Genomic DNA, 21,097 nt, shown 5'->3' on the forward strand with positions numbered 1-21,097 from the left:
ATCAGAGAAAACTCAAGAATCAGTGGAGAACTGAACCAGGGTACTGAATGGTTAGCATTATTAGCTAATAAATAACTATTAGTGTTTTCACAGTATTTCAAAGTTTACCACTGTATGTCAAAGTATAACAAAAAATGTAGTTTGTTGTTTACTAGTATCAAACAGGACACAATTACCTAATGTTCAAGGATCAGCTGGTATATTTCTCATGATTAACACTATCTTTCTTGGCAGTGCTAAATCTTACTGAGGCTGCCAGAGACATCATAGAGAGAGAGAGATGGTAACTCAAGAGGGACTTGAAAGACAAACCATTAAATTAGAAAAGAAAACGGTGCAGAGTTCCTATTTCTGTCAAGCTGAATTAGTCACCACTTCCTCACTGCTGCTCCCTTGTACACTGGTGTCCTGGCAGACTGTTGCCATTCCAAGAAAATTGACTGCACAGACTTAATTGCTATCTGCTATCAATGCCAAACAGTCCTGGAGCTTCTACAGCCCATCAGGAATTCCATCAAATTACCAAGCATATAATCCTCCCCTCTACCACACATCTTCGTGTTAGTTGTAACAGAAACGTCACATCCCGTCTTATCACCTGCAACACTGTGCATAAAGGCAGGACAGCGACCTTTAGCTCCTTTGGGTCAGAAAAACTTTGTGAATCCTTCAAGGTTGGATTTTTGTGCTATTACAACTAAAATAATAATTTACAATGATAAATGTCCTCCCCAAAATACAGATTACTTTATCACAACTAAATTTTTTTTACAGATTTCCTTACTTATGTTCTATGAGATACATTGCATTGATTTTAAACTTTTCAATCATTTCTACAAAACATTATGTATATAATTTGTAAATAAGACAACCCTGGAGCTTTGGAACTATACTAATGGTAAATTGGATGGGTGAGAATGATTCTCAGAGTACTGTATTTTGTCAGAACGTCTTGTTTTGTGCCTTTTTTTGGGACTTCGTATAACAGTATGCTAATAAAATAGAGATAAAATAGACATATGATAAATGTTTCGGGAGGTTCTATTAAAAAGAAAGCCACAATGTTTTTTAACCCTCACCAACTAGATCGTAAAAACTAAATCCAGAGGTTATAATTTCTAAACTAAAACGAGAACTTCTCAATGACTTGCTTAAAGCTGCAGTCTGCAGGATTTGTTGTTGTCATACGTAAAGTCCTACTTTTTGGCATTTTAAGAGTTTACATGATCTATCAGAACGCTTGAAGTTGAAAACGGTGACCTCCGTAGTCGCAAAATGCAAGAAATGCTTATTTTTTAACCGAAAAATAAAAAGTTATTCAACTTCCTGTCCCGCCCCATCAAAACACATGAGAACTCGTGCACGTAGACGTGCATGCCAGATGCGCTTACACGACTCCTCATTCATCAACTCACCTGTCATTTGCGATCATGGAAGACACAGTAAGTAGACAAGCCCGTGATGAAGTTCAATAGTCTAGATAAATAAGCGTGGAGACGAGCCTACCTTGTATCGCGCGTGCACAATCGGTGATTGACAGGCAGCAGAGCCCAGCTCGTAAACCTGATTGGTTACCTTTTACCGGTCCGGTCTGCAATTTTGTAAACAAACCTGCTGGCTTTGGAGGGACCTAGCGGGACATATAGGGGACCTAGAGAACTCATTTTTTTTTGTATTGGGGTATTTAATGTACTACTTTCAGAATCCCCGGACAGTTCCAGGCATTATGCTTGAAAAAGAGTTGCAGACTGCAGCTTTAATGTAACGCGCCTATCCGTCAGTCGGGAGCTGGAAAAGGTAATTTTGTAATTTTGAGTCAAGAATGTTGGAGAAATCCATGATGATTTAAAGATATGGCAATTTATAGAAATGTATAGCCTGAGCATGATGTCTATGACACTAGTGGTTTAAGGTGTTGTTTCTTAAAGGTGGGGTATGAGATCTTGGAAAAACGGTTCCTGCAAGCTATATTTTTGAAAATACACAACCGTGCCTCTCCCTTCAGCCCACCCCTCAAAACCACGCCTTCAAAACACATGAACGAGTCACGAGTCTGTGGAAACGCAGGGGGGAGGGGGGCTGACGGTTGATTGGCGTGTCAGAATCCAATAGAAGTAACTCTTATCATTACTTCTATTGGTCAGACGTTTCCTCTTGCTACACCCTCTACAATGGACTAAAAGATTTAGTTTTTTTCCAAACATTCTATTTTAGTGGGTGCAATGGGGTCGTGACGAGGTTTTCAGACAATATGATAAAAAATGCTCCAGAAAACATCACAGACCCCACCTTTAATGCAGCTCTAGCACCTCGTCTCCTCATCTTTTTTTTTGACATGTGCATTGTCATACACTCTCTGTCTCTCTTTCCTGCCAAAGAACCATACAGCTAATATGACCATTTAGCGCTTGTCAAATTATAAAAAAGGGAATGAAGACTGTCGGATATAAAAGACACATGTAATTGCTGCCCTTGAAGTCCCTATTCCTCTCCTACTCCCATTTGTTCTGTCACTGCCAAAACTTAGCTGATCTGTCACGCTCTGCTGCTAGTTTGATATTAATAGCCCTCCGTGCGAGTATTATTATGCTCCTTTGTCAACATTGGCACCTATTTGCATTTTTTTCCCTTCTTATTTTGTTGGTAGTGTCAGCACCCTTATAATTCAGAAATCAAGCAATTCCCATGACTTAGATTGTACATTTCACAAAGTATTTTTAGTGTTCCAACATGTTCCCAACCAAGCAAATCATTTTCTGCACATGCAGGGCGGGGATAACTGGCAATTAGAGGAAACAAATACCAGCAAGCGTTTCACCAGAGACCAGAGAGTGAGCAGACAAGTCATAAAAGTTTTTCTTTTCTCTTTTGTCAGCCTACAATTGTAATCGCAGACCAATTTGTCTATTGGATGGGAATCTTACTTTATTAAACAACAATAAATGTTACCAGATCTTTTGTGGGGGAATGTGTGACACAAGACTCGGTCAGTTAATACATTCTCGTGAGAAAGTAACTTGAAATTAGTCAGAGTGATTGGCCGCTAAAGGCTGCATGGTGGTGTGGTGGTTAGCACCATTGCCTCACAGCAAGAAGGTTCCAGGTTCAAATCCCAGCTGGGACCTTTCTGTGTGTGGAGTTTGCATGTTCTCCCCATGTATGCGTGGGTTCTCTGGGTACTCGAGTTTCCTCCCACCATGCAAAAACATGCATGTTAGGTTAATTGGCGTCTCTATGAAAAATTGTCCTTAGGAGTGAGTGCAAGTGTGTATGGTTGTTTGTCTCGTTTGTCTCTGTGTGGCCCTGTGATGGACTGGCAGCCTGTCCAGGGTGTACCCTGCCTCTCGCCCATTGACCGCTGGGATAGGCTCCAGCCCCCCTGCGACCCAACCAACAGATTCAGCGGTATAGAAAATGGATGGATGGATGGATGATTGGCAGCTATAGAAAAATCAGTGTACATATGTGTTAAACAGGGTCTCTTGTCAATAACACAAGCCAGAGAAAGTTTGGTGAAAGAGGGTTAGATAAAAAGACAGCACAGAAATGGGTCAAAGTCAAATTTATTGATATAGCACATTTCATGTACAAAATAATTCAAAGTGCTTTGCATAAAATAAAAGCATTGCAGCAGGGAGTGTAAGAAGCATTAAAAATGCATAAAAGAATATAAAGAGAAACAAAGAAAATAATTAGAAGGAATTTAAAAACAAGAAACAGTCTGGATAACTTCAAAGATACCGTGCAGATAGGGGCGGTCAGTGGCGTAGTGGGTTAAGCAGCCGCCCCATGTACAGAGGCTTGGTCCTCAATGCAGCGGGCCACAGTTCAACTCCCGCACTGAGTGGCCCTTTGCTGCGTGTCTTCCCCATCTCTCTGCCCCCTGCTTCCTGTCTCTCTCATTAAAGGCATAAAAAGCCCAAAAAAATACTTTAAAAAAAAAGATACCGTGCAGATTTCATGCATAGACACATGAGAAAAGAAATGTTTTTAACCTGGATTTAAAAATTTGGTGAAAGTTTAATCTCCACTGGAAAGAGTTTAAGTGTAGGAAGAGGCTCTTGTTTAAACCTCTGTATTGTTTTATAAAAGACCCTGAGACAAAAAATGAAGAAATTTCATGTTCAAGACAGATTTTATGTGATCATGCATTTATGTGTGCATGCATTCAATCATGCTTAGAAGCAGGGAGATAAAGAACATGGAAATACAGGTAGAATAAGCATCTGACATGTCAAGGTGGGCTGGATTTAAGAGTGATTACAAATGAAATCATTAACTCCCCTCTCACCACAGGAAGAAAGTCATTAAGGCATCACACTTCACTTAGTTTGTTCTAAGAGTATGCGTGTGTGTGTGCGTGTGTGTGTGTGTGTGCATGTGTGTGAAAGCTACAATGTGATGGTGGTAAAGTGAAGCAATTTCTTGATCTTCTGTCACATTAAAAAATGCCTTTGCTGTCAGTTATTTAAACGAGCATACCTTGTGGTGTGGTCTTCAAAGCAAAGATGGACAATTGTATTGTATATATATATATATTTCTCTATGTAATGACTTCTTGAAATTTGGTTTCTGAAAGCTCAGTTGGGGACACCAACTGGCACTATAATATGCAGTCAAGGGATGAAATAATGGTCTGTGGTCAAAGCACAAACAAAGTTAAGTCGGTAGATTAACTGTAGTTAGCTTTATTGCTTGCAAACATAATCACAGCACTGCAGCATCATCTGATTTATACATATTCCATGATAAGATGCTTTACTGTCACTCACAGAACTCTTAATAGCCCAGATTTTTGGTGCAGGTAACACAATCCCAATTTTTGCATTCTTCTTGTTGATACCTTAAATCTGTATCCACTTTGAAATTCGTTAGGAGATTTGTATCAATATAAATGCAATACAATTTATATTACTGTTTATACTGATACAGAATCACATCATAATTCACTACCTCAGATCAAGCTTTTTTTTAGAGAGGGTACAGGTTCCCTTTCATTAAGTCCACCAGGTTATATTGCCATGTTTAAACCAAGCAATCAGTTTTGCTGATTGAGCAGCACTTATAGGATAGTGCCTCATTAATGATTCATCATAAGGCAAAACAAGCATATGGCTAATAAACATGCATATGCATACCCTGGTGTACTGATGTAGATTTCTAAACTACTATTTCTTAACCTGTGTTCACACACTTCCATTTACATTGCCTCTTTATTCCACTTTACAATGATATGAATTTTTTTTATTGAATAGCTGTTCTCTGCAGTTGAATTGAGTCAAATATTGCTCAGTTTCATTGTTGCAGGCAGAATATGGGGACATGGGCAGACAGATTGCCTATCAGCTCTTCTGCTCCAAACTGATGTTTTGTCAGCAATTGAAATTCACTCTTGATTCACCTCTAGCTTCTACAGTAGCCTCAGACCAGTCTCACCAGAAAACTTTAGTATGTATGTTAGTCCACATCTAAAAAGAAATGTAGTGGGTTCAAAAGTCAGGTTCAGAAATTGTGAGTTGACAAAGTTTTTCTGGCAACTCACGCATTGTTTGACATGTGTGATCTCTTAACTTCTAACTTTGACCATTTGCAAGTCAGAGCGAAGTAGAAGAGTAAGTGATGGCAAAGTAGAAAAGTGAAAGGACCGTGGGAAATTTAGTTTAAGACAGGACTTGAACCTGCAATAACTTTCTTGAGAGTGAGAGGTTTTTAATACCAATCTGCCAATCTCATCCAGTCCCCTCACAAGGCATTTCTTTCCTCATCAACAGTGCCTGCTGTTAGCATAATTGTGGCATGGGCATCAGTGTCGTTACTGCCCCGCAGGAGAGGAAATATCATCAGTAGCATGGCAGGTGCTGTCTTGCAGTAGAGAGCAGTAGAGTAAAGGAATCTTATTAATGTATTAATGTAATTTTTCAGGCTTTATTGTGAAATATCAATGTACTACACCATAGACTAACATAGGCATGTCGTGAGATCTCATGGGAAGTCCGGGGTAGACAAATCAAACACTGGATCTTGAAAGGGTGTTTTTTGCATCCTATGAGCCTCCATAGTTTTTCCCACACATAGTTTTGTTGGTTGCACACTGTTTCTTTAAAGTATCAGTTTTTTGGGTTGTTTTTTTTCCCCCTAATGGTTTAAAGTCTATAAAGTCAGCAAAAAGTTAGTTGTGAGTAATAAATTGTTTTTCCATCCACTGTGGGCAGGACCCACAGTAATTACTCTGTTTCTTCCATGTCTTCTGTTGTCCTCTGCAGATAAAAGCTTTGTGCTCAGTAAATAGCTGAGAGCAGACTCAGCAAAAAACGATTTTTGATTGAGTTTCAAATAATAGAATCATTTCTAAACGACTTACTGATGTAAATCTAAATTACCAAAATGTACTTGTATCATTGAAATCAGAAGAATTAGGAGCAGCTATCTATGTTGATAATAGTTCTCGAAGATGGGTAAAAATATCACTTACATTCTAATTATCGTCAGCTTTTTCATGCCAGCACTTTGGCCACCCCACATTTTGTGTACTGGAATATAAGCAATCGAGCATCCTTACCCATCACTTCTTCCCGAGAGAGCAGATGAAGGAAGAGAGAATGAGGAGGCTTTAAGGCATGGCTGAGGATTGCGGGTGAGAATTAAAGAAAGGGTGGGTAAAGGAGGGGCTTGGCTTGGGGCTCCCCGTGCTACAGAGACACAAACAGGTGACGAATGTGGAAGGTCATTCCACACACAAAACAGACAAGTTCACACACGTGCACAGAGGTTTTTTGTCATACTAATGACGATCATTACTCACTTGAGCTGAAGGCCAGAGGAGAACTGGACAGCATAGATCTGCCCTCCGTGTGCGTTGATCCCAAGGCAGTTAAAAAAAAAAAACATGCCCCCAAACAAATTACCACTATAAACAAAAAATGCTGATAATCAATTTACTGGAGAAAGCTACCTGGGAAAGTAGATCTTCCACAATCCGTTTCATTAACCCAGACATTTTGCAGCTCGGCTGACCAAACACACCAGGAATAAATTTTGATGGGGATTAAAAGCAAATCTGCACCTGTCACAGCAGCTTCCTGTTTATCTCTCCGTCTGCCTTGTAGTCTGCTGTGCATTCTGGATAGTATGAACCTACATGGGCGCGCTTAGCTGTTTTTTCCTCTTCACATTTGCTTTTCTGCTGACTTCTGGAAATTTATATTTTAAGATATATGTGTTCTCCTGTCAGTGGCACAGATACGCCTCCCTCTATTCAGGTATTTCGAGGCTGGTTCCGAGCTGTATTTACATGTAGTTTGAATGTTGACATATCAGAACAGAGGATCATGCTCTCTGGGGATATCTCATGCAGCTGCTGATAAACAACCACTGAACAAACAGCTGCTGCCCGCTTGATTTATTGAGTATTGCTGCATGTGTCAACAAGCAATATCATCCAAGAAAAATCACATGCGATGATGACATGGGTGGGGACCGATTCCTGTGGTCCTCACCCATGTGCACAACACAACACATTATTTCAGCAGTTCACTACAGTCTGCTTTTTTCTTTTATTCGAGAGGCAGGTGGCAGCCACTGCCTATGTGTAAGCATCCTTACAGGAAACTCGAAACCATATCAAGGATTTAAAGATAGCTAACCTGTAATGCGTACTTGAACTCCTTTGAAGCACATATATAGAACCATTTTGGTGTAGATCAATATTATTATTTATTTATTTATTACATGTATAATCTATTTGGTAAAAAGCTTACATATGTTTAATTCTTTTGTCTTGATGTTTTCGCCATACAAATTTGTCCAAATACAAATTCCTGGTTTTGACTTGTTTCCAGACAATTCTTGTCAACACAGCGTAGTTGTAGAACAATTCATTTGAGGTTTTGATAGCTTTATGAGGAGCTACCGCTATATCTACAAAGGCTCTGTTCGTTTGGCAGTAAAAACTTTGTAGTTGAATAGTTCTCACTTTTTTTTTAATAACGCCAGCTCTAGCAGTGAGCTTGGCTTTAAGAAACTTGGCCAACCACTCCCAGGAGGGTGGCCAAGTCATTGGACACGAATGCCTTCAGGGCAGAAAATCCAACGATACTCTTCTGAAATCAGAAAAGGGCTCTGACGTTCCTCAACAGAGTAAAACTGTTTTCCAGCAGAGAAAATGCTGTCAGTTTTGAAATGCTCAAGGCTACATCTTTTGCTTTTTATTGCAATCAAAACTCAAAACCGCCCTGTATAAAGTCGTTTCTTCCTTTTACATACATAATTAATAATCTGTATCTTGGAACATTTAAAAGCCAACCCTTCACAAAAGTTTCAACAACCTTACTATAAGTTTGGTTTAGAAATCATGAGAGCGACCCAAAATGAAAGAAGTGCCGGAGGGCATGGTAAAAGACTGTGATTCAAGACTGTGATCCTAACGTATCAGGATATCCCTTCTATTGTGTTCGGGTCAAAATTGACCCGTTTTCAAGTTTAAATGTGTAAAAATTACCATTTGCTTTTTTGCTCTGGAATGAGGCTTCATCTAATCCTCAGACACACCCGATTGAATGCAGAAATATCAATTTTCACCATTTTAGTAAATTCTAAAGGTCTCAAAAGAGAAAAGTTACATCTGTGGTGTTACGGGTCAAAAATGACCCGGCAGAGAATACTGGCTGTTTTATGCATCACCTAAAAGTTATGGGTTGCTCTGAGGATCAATTGTGGCCCAATATGCCCAGTTATAGCCCAAATACACACACACACACACACACACACACACACACACACACACACACAACACACACACACAGGCTTCTTTCACATGGACAGGCACAGACAGAGACATATAGAAAACGCATCTGGCACACACACACCACCCCCACTTGAACTAAAACTTTCTCACAGCATATTGATACATTGTTTATAAACATTGGCACATATAAAGAGGGTTTGGGTGGGATATTATTAGTTGATATTATTAGTTGAATTCTGTAGGAGCATCAGTAAACATGAGCAAAAGGTATTCTGTTCATGCCGCGCTAGATCATATCTTTGGTAATGATGGTCATCCTGAGGAGAGAGAGGAAAGTGAAGCTGAGGAGGATGATGTTCAGTATGACCCTGAACAAGACCAAACATCTGATGAGGAGGACCCAGATGTCACAGATGCTCAAGGAGAGGTCTTCAAGTTAAAAAAAAGTGACATTTCATGGTTATCAAGCCCTCCTCAAACCCAAGCCAGGGCACCGACAGAGAACATCCTCAGAATGACTCCAGGGCCTACTAGATACGCTGTGTCACACGCCCAAGACATCAAGTCAACGTTTGAACTGTTCTTTCCACGACCTATTCAGAGTATCCTACTTGAGATGACCAACATGGAAGGGAGAAGAGTGTTTGGTGATAGCTGGACGGAGATGGACAAAACACAGCTAGATGCGCACATGGGACTGTTGCTTCTTGCGGGGGTGTACAGATCCTGTAATGAAGCTACGGCCAGCTTATGGGATAGTGAGTCAGGACGCCCTATTTTCCGTGCCACAATGTCGCTTCAAGCCTTTCATGTGTTATCAAGAGTGCTACGTTTTGACAACAGGGAGACCAGAGTTGCTCGTCGTGAGAATGACAAGCTTGCTCCCATCAGGGAGGTTTGGGACAAATGGGTGGAAAATTTAAATCCCATAAGCTGGCCGTAGCTTCATTACAGGATCTGTACACCCCCGCAAGAAGCAACAGTCCCATGTGCGCATCTAGCTGTGTTTTGTCCATCTCCGTCCAGCTATCACCAAACACTCTTCTCCCTTCCATGTTGGTCATCTCAAGTAGGATACTCTGAATAGGTCGTGGAAAGAACAGTTCAAACGTTGACTTGATGTCTTGGGCGTGTGACACAGCGTATCTAGTAGGCCCTGGAGTCATTCTGAGGATGTTCTCCGTCGGTGCCCTGGCTTGGGTTTGAGGAGGGCTTGATAACCATGAAATGGCCAACAAGGACAGGAAATCCAACACCACTTGCCACACATGCAAGAAATTAATTTGCGTGGAGCACACAGTAACCATCAAATACTGTGATTCATGCATTTGAACACACACACACACACAGTTAAAGTTTCTGATGCTAAGTTTTTGGTTCATTCAGAGTGACTCACCTGCACTAACATCATATTATTTTTCAGTGTTCAGTTTATGGTTAATGCAGGCACATACACACACACACACACACACACACACACACACACTGTTGTTTGATATTGTTAATTTGTTATGGTTAAATTGCTTGGTTAATTGGTATGGTTAAATAAAAGTTGGTTTTATGGAAAGAAATTTGAACACTTGTTGTCTTTATCCTACTATTTATCTATGCGGGTCAGTTTTGACCCGAAACACCAAAGATGTCACTATTGTTAATAATTTTAAATAATAAAAAAAATATTATTTTTTTCTTTGGTAGGTGTACTCTAATATAGGTCTATAACACATTTACAGTTTCTAATTACCCAGCCTATAAGAATGACAAATATTTTTTGTGAATTTAAATAGTTTTTGCATTCAAAAACGAGTGGTACATTTTAAAACACTGTGTCTGTGGAGCCAACTAAAGAAATTTCCCACACTGGTTCCATTTATATGAATGTATACTAAGCCAACAATCAGTTGAAAAACAATATTGGAAGAAAACTGGAGATTTTAAGCATTTTCAAGCATTTTCAAATCATGGGTCAAAATTGACCCGCGAACACCACAGGTGTAAACAGCTTTCTAACACAATATAAGGGATATAGACAAGAGCTTGATATAAAAGTGTTCCTAGAGGTTTCCAAGATGATGAGGTGTAGTTTTTGGATACACGGTGAGTATTTCACATGGCCCACAGCGAAAAAAACAAACAAAAAAACACAATATCGTGCACTGATTGCCCTTCTGCCAGTGGGATTAAATGTGAGTCACACCTCACGGGAGTGCTCATCTGCTAACATTTAGTGGCGAACAAATCTTCTCAAATCTACAGCTCCAATAAGAGTGGACCTTTTATCTTGGAGCGTGTGAAAGGACGAGAAGAAAGCCACAAACAACTGCAGCTGGGAAGCCAGTTGGCCGCTGTTTATTAATGAAAGGGGAAACAAAATAGAGATATGGTATCTAGCAAGGCCAGTGCTTAGATAATGCTGCATAGATGGGTCAGTATGGGCTTAGCAAATTCACAAAACATAATGATAACCACAAGTGCTGAGATTATACCATGTTTGTGTGTTTTTTTTACAGATTTTCTACTGTGTAACTTGACTTAACCTTTTCCCTATGTTTGTCAGGACTGTTAAATGAAACTGTTACATTTTGTTTAAATATCGTGTATGTGATGTGTTTAAAAGTAGCTCTAAATGGGGCACAAGCCAATAAAAAAGAAGACTGCCCCCTTGTTGCAGCGGCAGCCCCTTTTCTCCATTTCCTTCAGATTTTGGGTAGTGGCTGGCAAAGATAAGACACCAACGAAGCAAACACTGCAGACTACAGTTTCTGTCCTCCTGCCATAATACACACACCCACACACACATGCATATACATTTACACACACGCTGTCAGTGAAAGAGATAAAAAAAAATGCAAGGCCTTGCTATAACTATTCCATTTGTTTTGTGTGTGAAAATATATTGCAAATGCATGAATAGGTGGATGATTTGGGCACAATGATGTTGCTGTCATACTTCTGGCAGGAAAAAAATATTTTTTATAATATTTTTAACACACTAAATGTATGTAAAATTGTTGTGCCATTTGAAACTGTGGGCACCCCTAGACATAAGATCTGCCATGACTTAAGAACCAATAAAGTTTTCAACACTCTAAGAAAAATCAAATGCAACAGCATTGCACTAAGTATCTGTTTTAAGCTTCAAATAATCCGAGTGAGACCTTTTTTTCCTTGAAATTTTTAGTATGAGTGGATTTACATGGTATACCTACCCTCCACTTGCTGATGAAAGTTTAGAACATTGGTGTAGGGTTTGGATTTCTGTTTTCGACTGCTCATCTGCTTGGCTGTGTGCAGATGTACCAGATGTACCAATGTGTTGCAGTCAAAGCTGTAGAAATCTTAACATTTTTTTTGTTTGTTTTTCAGGTTACTTCAACGAGTTGCTCAACCGCTCCAGTGTCAGTCTGCAGGAGACTTTTACTTCAACTTTCGGCCTTCTATATTACCAGAGTTCCCAGGTGTTCTCTGACCTATACACAGATTTGAGGCACTACTACCGAGGCTCCAATGTCAACCTGGAAGAGGTGCTCAATGACTTCTGGGCGAGGCTGCTGGAGAAGCTCTTCTCCCAGGCAAACAAGCAATATTCGATAGGTACATTTATGCAATATATAGAATTAATGCCACAGTATGAGTCATAGATAAATTAATTTTTACACCAAAGCTATTTTCCTCAGTAGTGAGACTTACCCCATATCAGACAGAAGTGCCATCTCATTTCACTATGTTTCCAGCTTCAGTCTGACATTTGATCCATGTTAATTGATTTCTGTTCGGAAGGGAATATTGATACTCCTTAACAAATCTCCATGAACCTGCAATTCTGGCGGAATTTATTGTCATTCTAACTGTACACAGCAGTGCGGCCACGCCAACATACTTGTTTTGCTGGAGTTTTTGGAGTACGTCAACTCAAAGTGAAACACTTATGCACATTTATGCATTTGTAATGCCTCAGAAGGGCAAGAAAACAAACAAACAAACAAATACCATTGACTTTGAAATATTCCTGTTGCTGCTCACAGTCTGACAACACTTAAAAACTGCATGGCAACAGCATTAGTCCCACCCATGGAGCTGATTGGCTAATCATTAGTTCTCCCACTACACTCATTGGACTGACTGACTTTTCAATAAAGGAAATTGTGTCTCATGTCATCACATAAGACCAATCAGTGAATGTGGTGGAGAAGATGGATTATAAGATCATGACACAGGAAAAGTATGAAGACAATTAAGATGAAGCACTTCGACAAATTTTTCCTTCAGTTGTTTTATGGTCATAACAGGAGAGCATTAAGCAAAGAAAGGAAGAAAAAAACATCTTTTAAATCATGTCATATTACAGCAAAATCTTTAGGTTTATTCAGATTCTCTACCTGGATAAATGTTTTGAGAAATGTGTCTGTTGGTTACAGGTGAGGACTACCTGGACTGTGTGTCAAAGCAGATAGAGACACTCCGGCCTTTCGGAGACACACCCCGTAAAATGACAGCGCAGGTCACTCGCACATTTGTGGCCACACGCTCGTTTATGCAGGGACTGGTGATCAGTGGAGAAGTGGTGCGCAAAGTATCTCAGGTAAAACTTTGTCCCTACATATAATATGTTTCTTCCAATTCCAAAAGATATAGTCCAGGTTTTGAACCAGTGGCAGATCAATGTTGGTCAAAAGGAGAGGCTGCATAACATATGGCCTGTGGCGTGGACAATCAGCCACTGCAACAACAGTTAATGTCAACTCCACACTGAAAAATGTCTCCCCCGGCTGCGGGGAGGGTTAATATGTCCCAAGAGAAATGGTTCCCTCTGTACATAAGAAAAGACTGAGGTTAAGATCAGAGCAAGACTGAGAAATCATTTCTGGGAGCTCGCCAGTATTGATGCCCGAGTGAAAAGTATTACCTGCCAGACACTGGGAAGGAGAGAGGTGAGAGCAATGGCCCCGTGAGAAATACATGCTTTTAGCAAACAGATTGCTGCCTCAGATATGAATATTGCAATGACTTCCGTGATAAAATACTACAAGGTCACACTGTATGTAGGTGTGAAATGACAAATGGCAAGTGGAAAAAAAGTCCACACTTTTGGATACATGTCAACAAAAGATTTTAGCTTTTCTACTTTTTTACTTAGATGTATGTGAACTGGCTGTCACTGAAGGAGGCACATAATGAGAATGAGAATAACTGATCAGTAGCATCTGTCTCAGTCTCTGTTTGGCTGTGAAATCAGGGGTAATATCTTTCCCGTATGCAAATTGACCCGAGGGTTCCTGAATTACATGTATGTAGCAAAGCCTTTGAAGCACAACCTTGCAGTGAGCAGGAGAACAAGAAGTCACAGCACTGAAATGACAGCTTGGATAGCCTGAACTGAAAAGGGAGCCATACAACCCATCAAACTTAGCAGGAGACATAACAGCGCTCCAAGCAAGCATGTAGGGGATGGGAATAATCATTGGCAACACACTGTGTTGAAATTTTTCTTTGTGATTTGTAACATGTGAGCATACATTTGCCTTCAAGATACTGTTCTAGTTTACAGCTCCCTTGAACAATTAGTCGTAGTGTGCTTGTACTCAAAGTAAAGTACCAGTGCTTAAACAAATCTCACACACCTCGTCATACAATCATTTCTTCTTTATCATTACTCACCTTTGATGACATTTCCTGGCCACTTAGCTGGTTCTGAAGGACAACGAGCAATGTTCTCATTAAATGTTGGCGGCTGGGGATAAGGAGTAAATAATTAGCACAGCTTTCACAAAATTACAGAATGTCATTCGGAGCTAATGCCAGGTCACTGGAGCAGCCGCATTCTGAATGAGGTTATGGATTGCCTTTAGTCCTATTTTGGGAGGGCAAGAACACTCTGCATTGTGAGAATAGTCACTATTGGCACACTTGGTTGGTCTTTGGGAAAAAGACTTTCCAAGTTAGGTTCTTTCAGCTGGACAAAAACAACAAATGTCTGATCTTTGGACCATTAAAGTTTGTTTGACTATTTCACACAGTTAAAAGTCAAATTTTTACATTCAGAATTGGTGTCAATCCGTTGCTATCTTCCCTAGTAGACAATCACACTTCTGCTGTAACTATGCAAATTGTGCCAGCGCTGTTATTTGATGGAAACAAACAAGATAGTTAGGAGAAAGGAAGCAATGAAGATAAGAGCAAAATAAATCCAACTCCCTCTCTTGTCTCTATCTTACTGTACAGTCTCAATCTTTCTTGCTCACTCCAGTGTATGGCATCATTTCGGCCTACATTCCCCACAACTGTACTCTGCCGTGTGCTCTGCCTCCTTTTAGTGTGAATAGCTTGATATATTTATTTGAATCTTTCCCAAACTCTTCATGGTAATTCTACCTTTGATTTATTGGGGCCCTAATGAGGGAAAGTTTCCTATTTATAGCGATGCATTGCCACATTAAAGGGAACAGCGACAGAAGATGTTTACTGCATGCTGCTCAGGAAGGAATTACACTCCTTGAGTGTAAAGCAGCAGAGATTAAATCAGAATTCTGTCAAAGTATGTGTGTGCTCCAGATGTCTTTCACAGGAGTCTGTTTGGAGGAGAGATGGCATGAACCCTTGCTATGTGTTAGTTTGATTGGGCTCGTAAAAATAAGATGGTGCAGTGAAAGGTGATAAAAAGGTATCTCGTGAGGAAGCGGCAGATGAAGCAGAGTGAGATAAACCAGAAGGAAATTTAATAGTTTATAGATCTTTTTGGAAAAAAGGGAAAAAAAGAGATCTGAGACACAACCTGAAGTCTTACTTTTCAATACAATATTTTCTCCCTTGCTTTGCTCTGGGCTACACCACTCGATATGTCCTTATTTTTTTCTGGACTTTTTTACTCCCTCAGGTAGAGGAATGGAGGAAGTAGGCCACATGCAGCAGAGCTCACTCTGGAGGAAATATGTCCCTATCATCTCACTCTGTAACACAAGGAGGGAAGGGTAGTTCTTATATCATTACTAATTACAAAGAAATCACAAGCAATAATACTGAGAGAAAGAGCAGTGGGTAATGCAGATCGTACTGACAAGTATGAGGTGTATGCTGTAAAGGTTTGAGCAGGGATAAGAAAAGTAATGGGTATCAAAGAGACACTTGTGCAAACATCAAAGGAATAATGTCAAACTTAAAAGTATCTCTTGATAGCTTTTGATGAGTCAGCATAGAGAGGATTCAAATCGGTTCAGCCCATAAATGTGTCTGTTTGCATGTGGGCTTACATTTTGTGGTGCTGAAACAGCAGTTGTTTAACTTCTAGGCTTTGGGCTGTTTTTTTGAAAACCCATTTGAAGTAGCATCCATAAAAGTTGTCTGTTAGAGCTGCAAACTGTGAGGCCAAAATGAACAACTCCAGCCCAGAGTTTCACATTTGAAAAACTGAAACACAAAGCAAATATTTCACTCCGACAAATCAAAATTGTATTTGGATTTATTTGTCACTGCCATTTGCAACAAGTGGATGAAGCACAACAAAGTCTTCATTCGTTTTAGTAGTTCTAGGCAACCTCTTAAATGAATGTACAATGTTTGGAGTTTGGAGAAGGTCAATCTGCACTCAGCTGATAATCAGAAAATTGAATGTGGATTCTCTCTACCTTCTCTCTGACAGACCAGTTCTGTTTCACAATATTAATGAGTGATCCCAATCTAGAAAAAAAAAATTGAATGTGTTCTTCCTTTTTGCTCACACAGATGAAATAATAGAGAATTGGTTAACAATCACCTCTTCTTGATAAGCATTTAATCAACATCACAATCGCTTTTTTTTCACGTTATGAATTTCAAAGCTTTTCTATCATGCCGCTGTCTCTCTAATTTTCAGTTTGCATAGCGATCCCTGCACGCTCTCCTTTCTGACTCCTCTCATCAAAAAAAAAGCAATCATCTGACTCATCCCCGGCTAATGAGTGGTAGGATTTGGATGGGAAGAGGAAAGAAAATAAGTGGAGGAATGAGAATCTGACTCATGTCTCATGTGACTTAAAAATGCGGTTATATCTTTTCTTACTTTGAGTTGCTTGCTTCACTTTATACTGCCCTTCTTATGCAACTGAAAATTATTGGCAATTACTTTTGTGGAGATGAATTTACAAATTTATCTTGGTGGGAGTTTTTTTTCTGTTGATTCTTTTCAGATATGTGTGATGTGACATTTAATACTGTGTACAGCTCAGAGTAAAAAATAAGGAAAAGTAAGTTAAGTAAGTAAGTTTAAGGAAAGTGGGTTGATATACCCACAGATAATGAATGCAATACTTCATATATTTCTGTATATATATGTAGACTCATATATGTATCTTTATATTTATAGTTTGTCTTACCTGTGGCTCATAATTAGTGGCTTCCAATGACTAGGAACAGAGAAACAACATTGCAATTTAACATCAACTGACTCTTTATTTCTTTTTCTTGGATACTGAACAACATTTAGATAACAGAGATAACAGAAACTGGTGCTGTTTGGACATTTAATGGCTGATTATGAGTGATTCAATCACCTCTGGACACATACCTCAGCTGCCTCTTCCTTTCCAAAACAGTTACATTACATTACATTACGGTCATTTTGCAGACGCTTTTAACCAAAGCGACTTACAATAAGTGCGTTCAACATCGGTTGGCAAAAGAACTTCAGGTCACAAGAAATCATAAGTGCATTTCCTTCCAATACCAAGCAGCTAAGAGCAAAACTAGTGCTAGAGTAAGTGCGATAAGTCAGATACCTCAGCCTCTCACCAACTGCACACCAGTCACAGCGGGGTGGGGATGCAAACCCTGGTTCGGGTAGGGGAAGAAATAAAAGAGGTAAGAAAAGCAGGAATGGGATGTAAACCCGAGTTCGGGTAGGGGAAGAAATAAAAGAGCTAAGAAAAGAAAAGCAGGAATGGGATTCAAACCCTGGTTCGGGTAGGGGGTAATGAAAATATAGAGGGTGCCAGTGGTGGAGGAAACAATAAGTGCGTAAGGAACTAGGACGGAGCAGGGTAGTTTTTCCTGAAGAGGTGGGTTTTCAGCCTGCGGCGAAAGATGGGCAGCGACTCAGCTGTCCTGATATCAGTCGGGAGATCGTTCCACCATCGGGGTGCCAGAACAGAGAAAAGCCGTGACCGTGTCGAGCGAGCACCAGAGTCTTAAACTGGATGTGAGTAGCTACAGGGAGCCAGTGTAGAGAGCGGAGAAGGGGAGTGGTGTGGGAGAACTTGGGGAGGTTGAACACCAGACGAGCAGCAGCTTTCTGAACCAGCTCCAGAGGTCTGATGGCAGAAGCTGGGGCGCCAGCAAGGAGGGAGTTAGTAGTCCAGGCGGGAGATGACAAGAGCCTGGATGAGCACCTGTGCTGCCTTGTCGGTGAGGAAGGGGCGAATCCTCCGGATGTTGTAGAGGAGGAATCGGCAGGAACGGGTCACTGATGCGATGTTTGGCGAGAACGACAGTTCGTCGTCCAGGGTCACACCCAGATTCCTCGCGGTCCGGGTTGATGTCACCACAGAGTCATCCATGGTGATGGCCAGATCTCGGAATGGGCAGCCCTTCCCCGGGAGAAACACCAGCTCAGTCTTGTCCAGGTTGAGCTTAAGGTGGTGCATCGGCATCCACCCCGAGATGTCTGCCAGGCACGCAGCAATGCGTGCTTCCACTTGGGTGTCAGAAGGGGGAAAAGACAGAATCAGCTGAATCAGTTCCCAACCACTTTACTCACAATGCCAATCTTCTTTTCGGGGAATGCTCAGTTTGTAGAGTAACAGCATATTTTTAGTTGGGTTTCTTTTTCTACAATTATTTTTTATTATTTTGACATTTAAAAATCTTTTTTTATTTTGAAACATTTTTAACATATTGTAAAACATTACTAACCATTTAAGTAGCCTTTTCTTAGGTTAAGAATTAGTACTTTTAGGTCCACTTGGCTTGATCTTTAATCATCTAGTGAATACTGTCAGGTTTGTGAAATACCTACAACTATACTTTCCTACTATAGATCCCCATTGTCCTATTTTTTACTGTATATTTTTTCAAATCTTGTTTTAATTGTGACATTGCTGGAGCAGTTTCCAGGAAAATCATCATACTGGCCCAGATGTCAGCTTAGAAGAGCTTTGTATGCATAGCTGGGTTTGTTCCATCTCTCTCCCACTTTCTCTGTCTCAAACACACACACACCCCATACTTCCTGAGATTTTGTATGCATAGCTTTACTCTCTTGTGAACAGAGCTTACTGGTATTAACCCAGTTTCACTTTTCACGCACGAAGGCCTTTTCTCTTTGGGAACAGCCTTTTGGGACAGGGAGAGAAATGGAAGAGGCAGGAAGGACAGAGTGAGGGACTGAGAATACTTGTATCAATGTCACAGCCTTTTCATCACTTGTGAAAGAAAAAAGCAAATTTTCCCTTTTTTAGTTTCCAAGGAAACCGTGTTGAAAGAAAGTCTTTTGCGAACTAAAAGAAGGTCACTGTGGGAGATGATCTCCCACTGTTCTGCAACTTTCATTGTCTTAACTAAAAGATGCACTTTTGTTTTCACATCTAATTAAAACCGTGGACTTTTGTGAAATATCTCAGTGTTCTGTGACATAACAGGACTTTCAACACTTTTGATAGTTAAAGTAATCAAATGTACACTTTAATCAACTTGTTCTTTAAGGTTTGTTGTTTTTTAAATTGAAAAATGCTAAATTGAGCAGTGTTTTTCTTCATCCAGGTGGTATGTTTATTTTTATCTGTTCTCTACCTAAGGTGCCACTGAGCCAGGAGTGCATGCGGGCCATGATGAGAATGACTTACTGTCCCCACTGCCGTGGCATGCCCTCTGCAAAGCCTTGTGCCAAATATTGCAGCAATGTCATGAAGGGCTGTCTGGCCAACCAAGCTGACCTCAACAGTGAGTGGAGGAATCTAGCAGGTGGGGAGCACACACACATTCACACATGGATCTAATTTAGGCAAATGTTAGTTAAAAGCCTTCAGCCTGCCTTGCTCTACCAATGCATATGTAATATTAAATTTTTGCCTGTTCTTGTGTCTTTGTAGAAGCAATGGTGAATGTGGCTATGCAGCGGTTGGATACCATGGATAGTTTGATCCTCTCCATCCCAAATCGTATTTCAGAAGCCATGTTTACCATGACGGATAACATACAAATGATCAACAGCAAGGTTAGATCGCACATTGTTACACACAGACAGGTTTAAACAGTGGATATGAGCATAAATGACATTCAAGGAAACATAGAAATGAATAACGTATATGTCAAAACTACTGTTGTATCACGATTTTGGAATTGAAATGATCACTTACTGATGTCTTACATGGCAACTCCCTGATATTTTACATATTAGTCAAGTACACAAAGTAGATATTGTACCTATACTATACAACATACCTTCAACTCCGCTGGGTTTTCACTATTACCCATTTAGACCTAAGAAACCCTCTAACCATGGGAGCAGCAATACACATATGCTGTGTCAGGTCTTGTTGGGTAAATGAACGAATGATTGTCAAGATTCAGTGATGATCTGTGAAATCATTACAGATCTCCTATTATACTCAGTTTAAAATTCATCTTTGTATTTGAGGCATGTACCAGATTATGTTTAATTTTTCAAAAGTATATTCTTTCTCATTCTGTACATTGCAGCATCCTTGCTTCAGCCTTGTTTTTATCTGAAATACGATCTGTTTGAACTCCCGAGTCTTCCAGCTGAAAAACCCAGTCTGCTCTGATCGGTCAGATGATTGCTAAAAATTGGTGGACTGCAAAGCAAACGTGCAGCTGCTATCACGTATTTATCATATAAATGTGTTTCATTGTGATCTAATGACGTACGAAAAGCCTGAATGACAAATGAGCCATTTTCGGAGGTCTTTTGCAGGAGAAAATAATTCACTTTGGTGTTAACTTTGTGCTTAAGTCCGTAACTCTGCAGACCTTTTACATCTTATACATTTAAGATGAGGTGAAAACCCAAAAGGCATGATACACCCATGCTTGAGCAATTCACTAATAACTCACTAATAGACACCGTCCGTTACCAAAGTTACTTCTGGGAGTAAACTAATGTCACAGGTTCCAAATGAATGCCATTCTAAAATTAGGTTGCTGGTATACAGTATGTTTTGTTATATATTACTATATGGGCATAAAAAAAACATTACCCAAGAGATAAATACAAGTTGAGAGAAAAGTGTAAAAAAGTGGCTTCTGGTTGGAACAGCTATAAGCCAGTCTATGCCAGTCTATGCCAGTCTATGCCAACTTTATGGCATAAGCTGATATTTTTGTTGGAGGATGGCAGTTATTCACACACAAAACCACATGTTTTGT

General features: G+C 40.0%; 1 protein-coding gene across 1 annotated transcript in view; it reads left to right on the forward strand.

Annotated features, from left to right (window-relative positions):
• gpc1b (glypican 1b) overlaps positions 1 to 21,097 on the forward strand; it is a 72,035-nt gene that overhangs the window by 43,391 nt on the left and 7,547 nt on the right. Inside the window, exons 4-7 of the mRNA XM_075483457.1 lie at positions 12,110 to 12,337; positions 13,162 to 13,325; positions 19,507 to 19,672; positions 19,801 to 19,925. Coding sequence (XP_075339572.1) covers positions 12,110 to 12,337; positions 13,162 to 13,325; positions 19,507 to 19,672; positions 19,801 to 19,925 — 683 coding nt within the window. The remainder of the gene's footprint in view (positions 1 to 12,109; positions 12,338 to 13,161; positions 13,326 to 19,506; positions 19,673 to 19,800; positions 19,926 to 21,097) is intronic.

This window comes from Odontesthes bonariensis, chromosome 14 (assembly GCF_027942865.1).
Source record: "Odontesthes bonariensis isolate fOdoBon6 chromosome 14, fOdoBon6.hap1, whole genome shotgun sequence".
NCBI classification, from domain to species: domain Eukaryota; kingdom Metazoa; phylum Chordata; class Actinopteri; order Atheriniformes; family Atherinopsidae; genus Odontesthes; species Odontesthes bonariensis.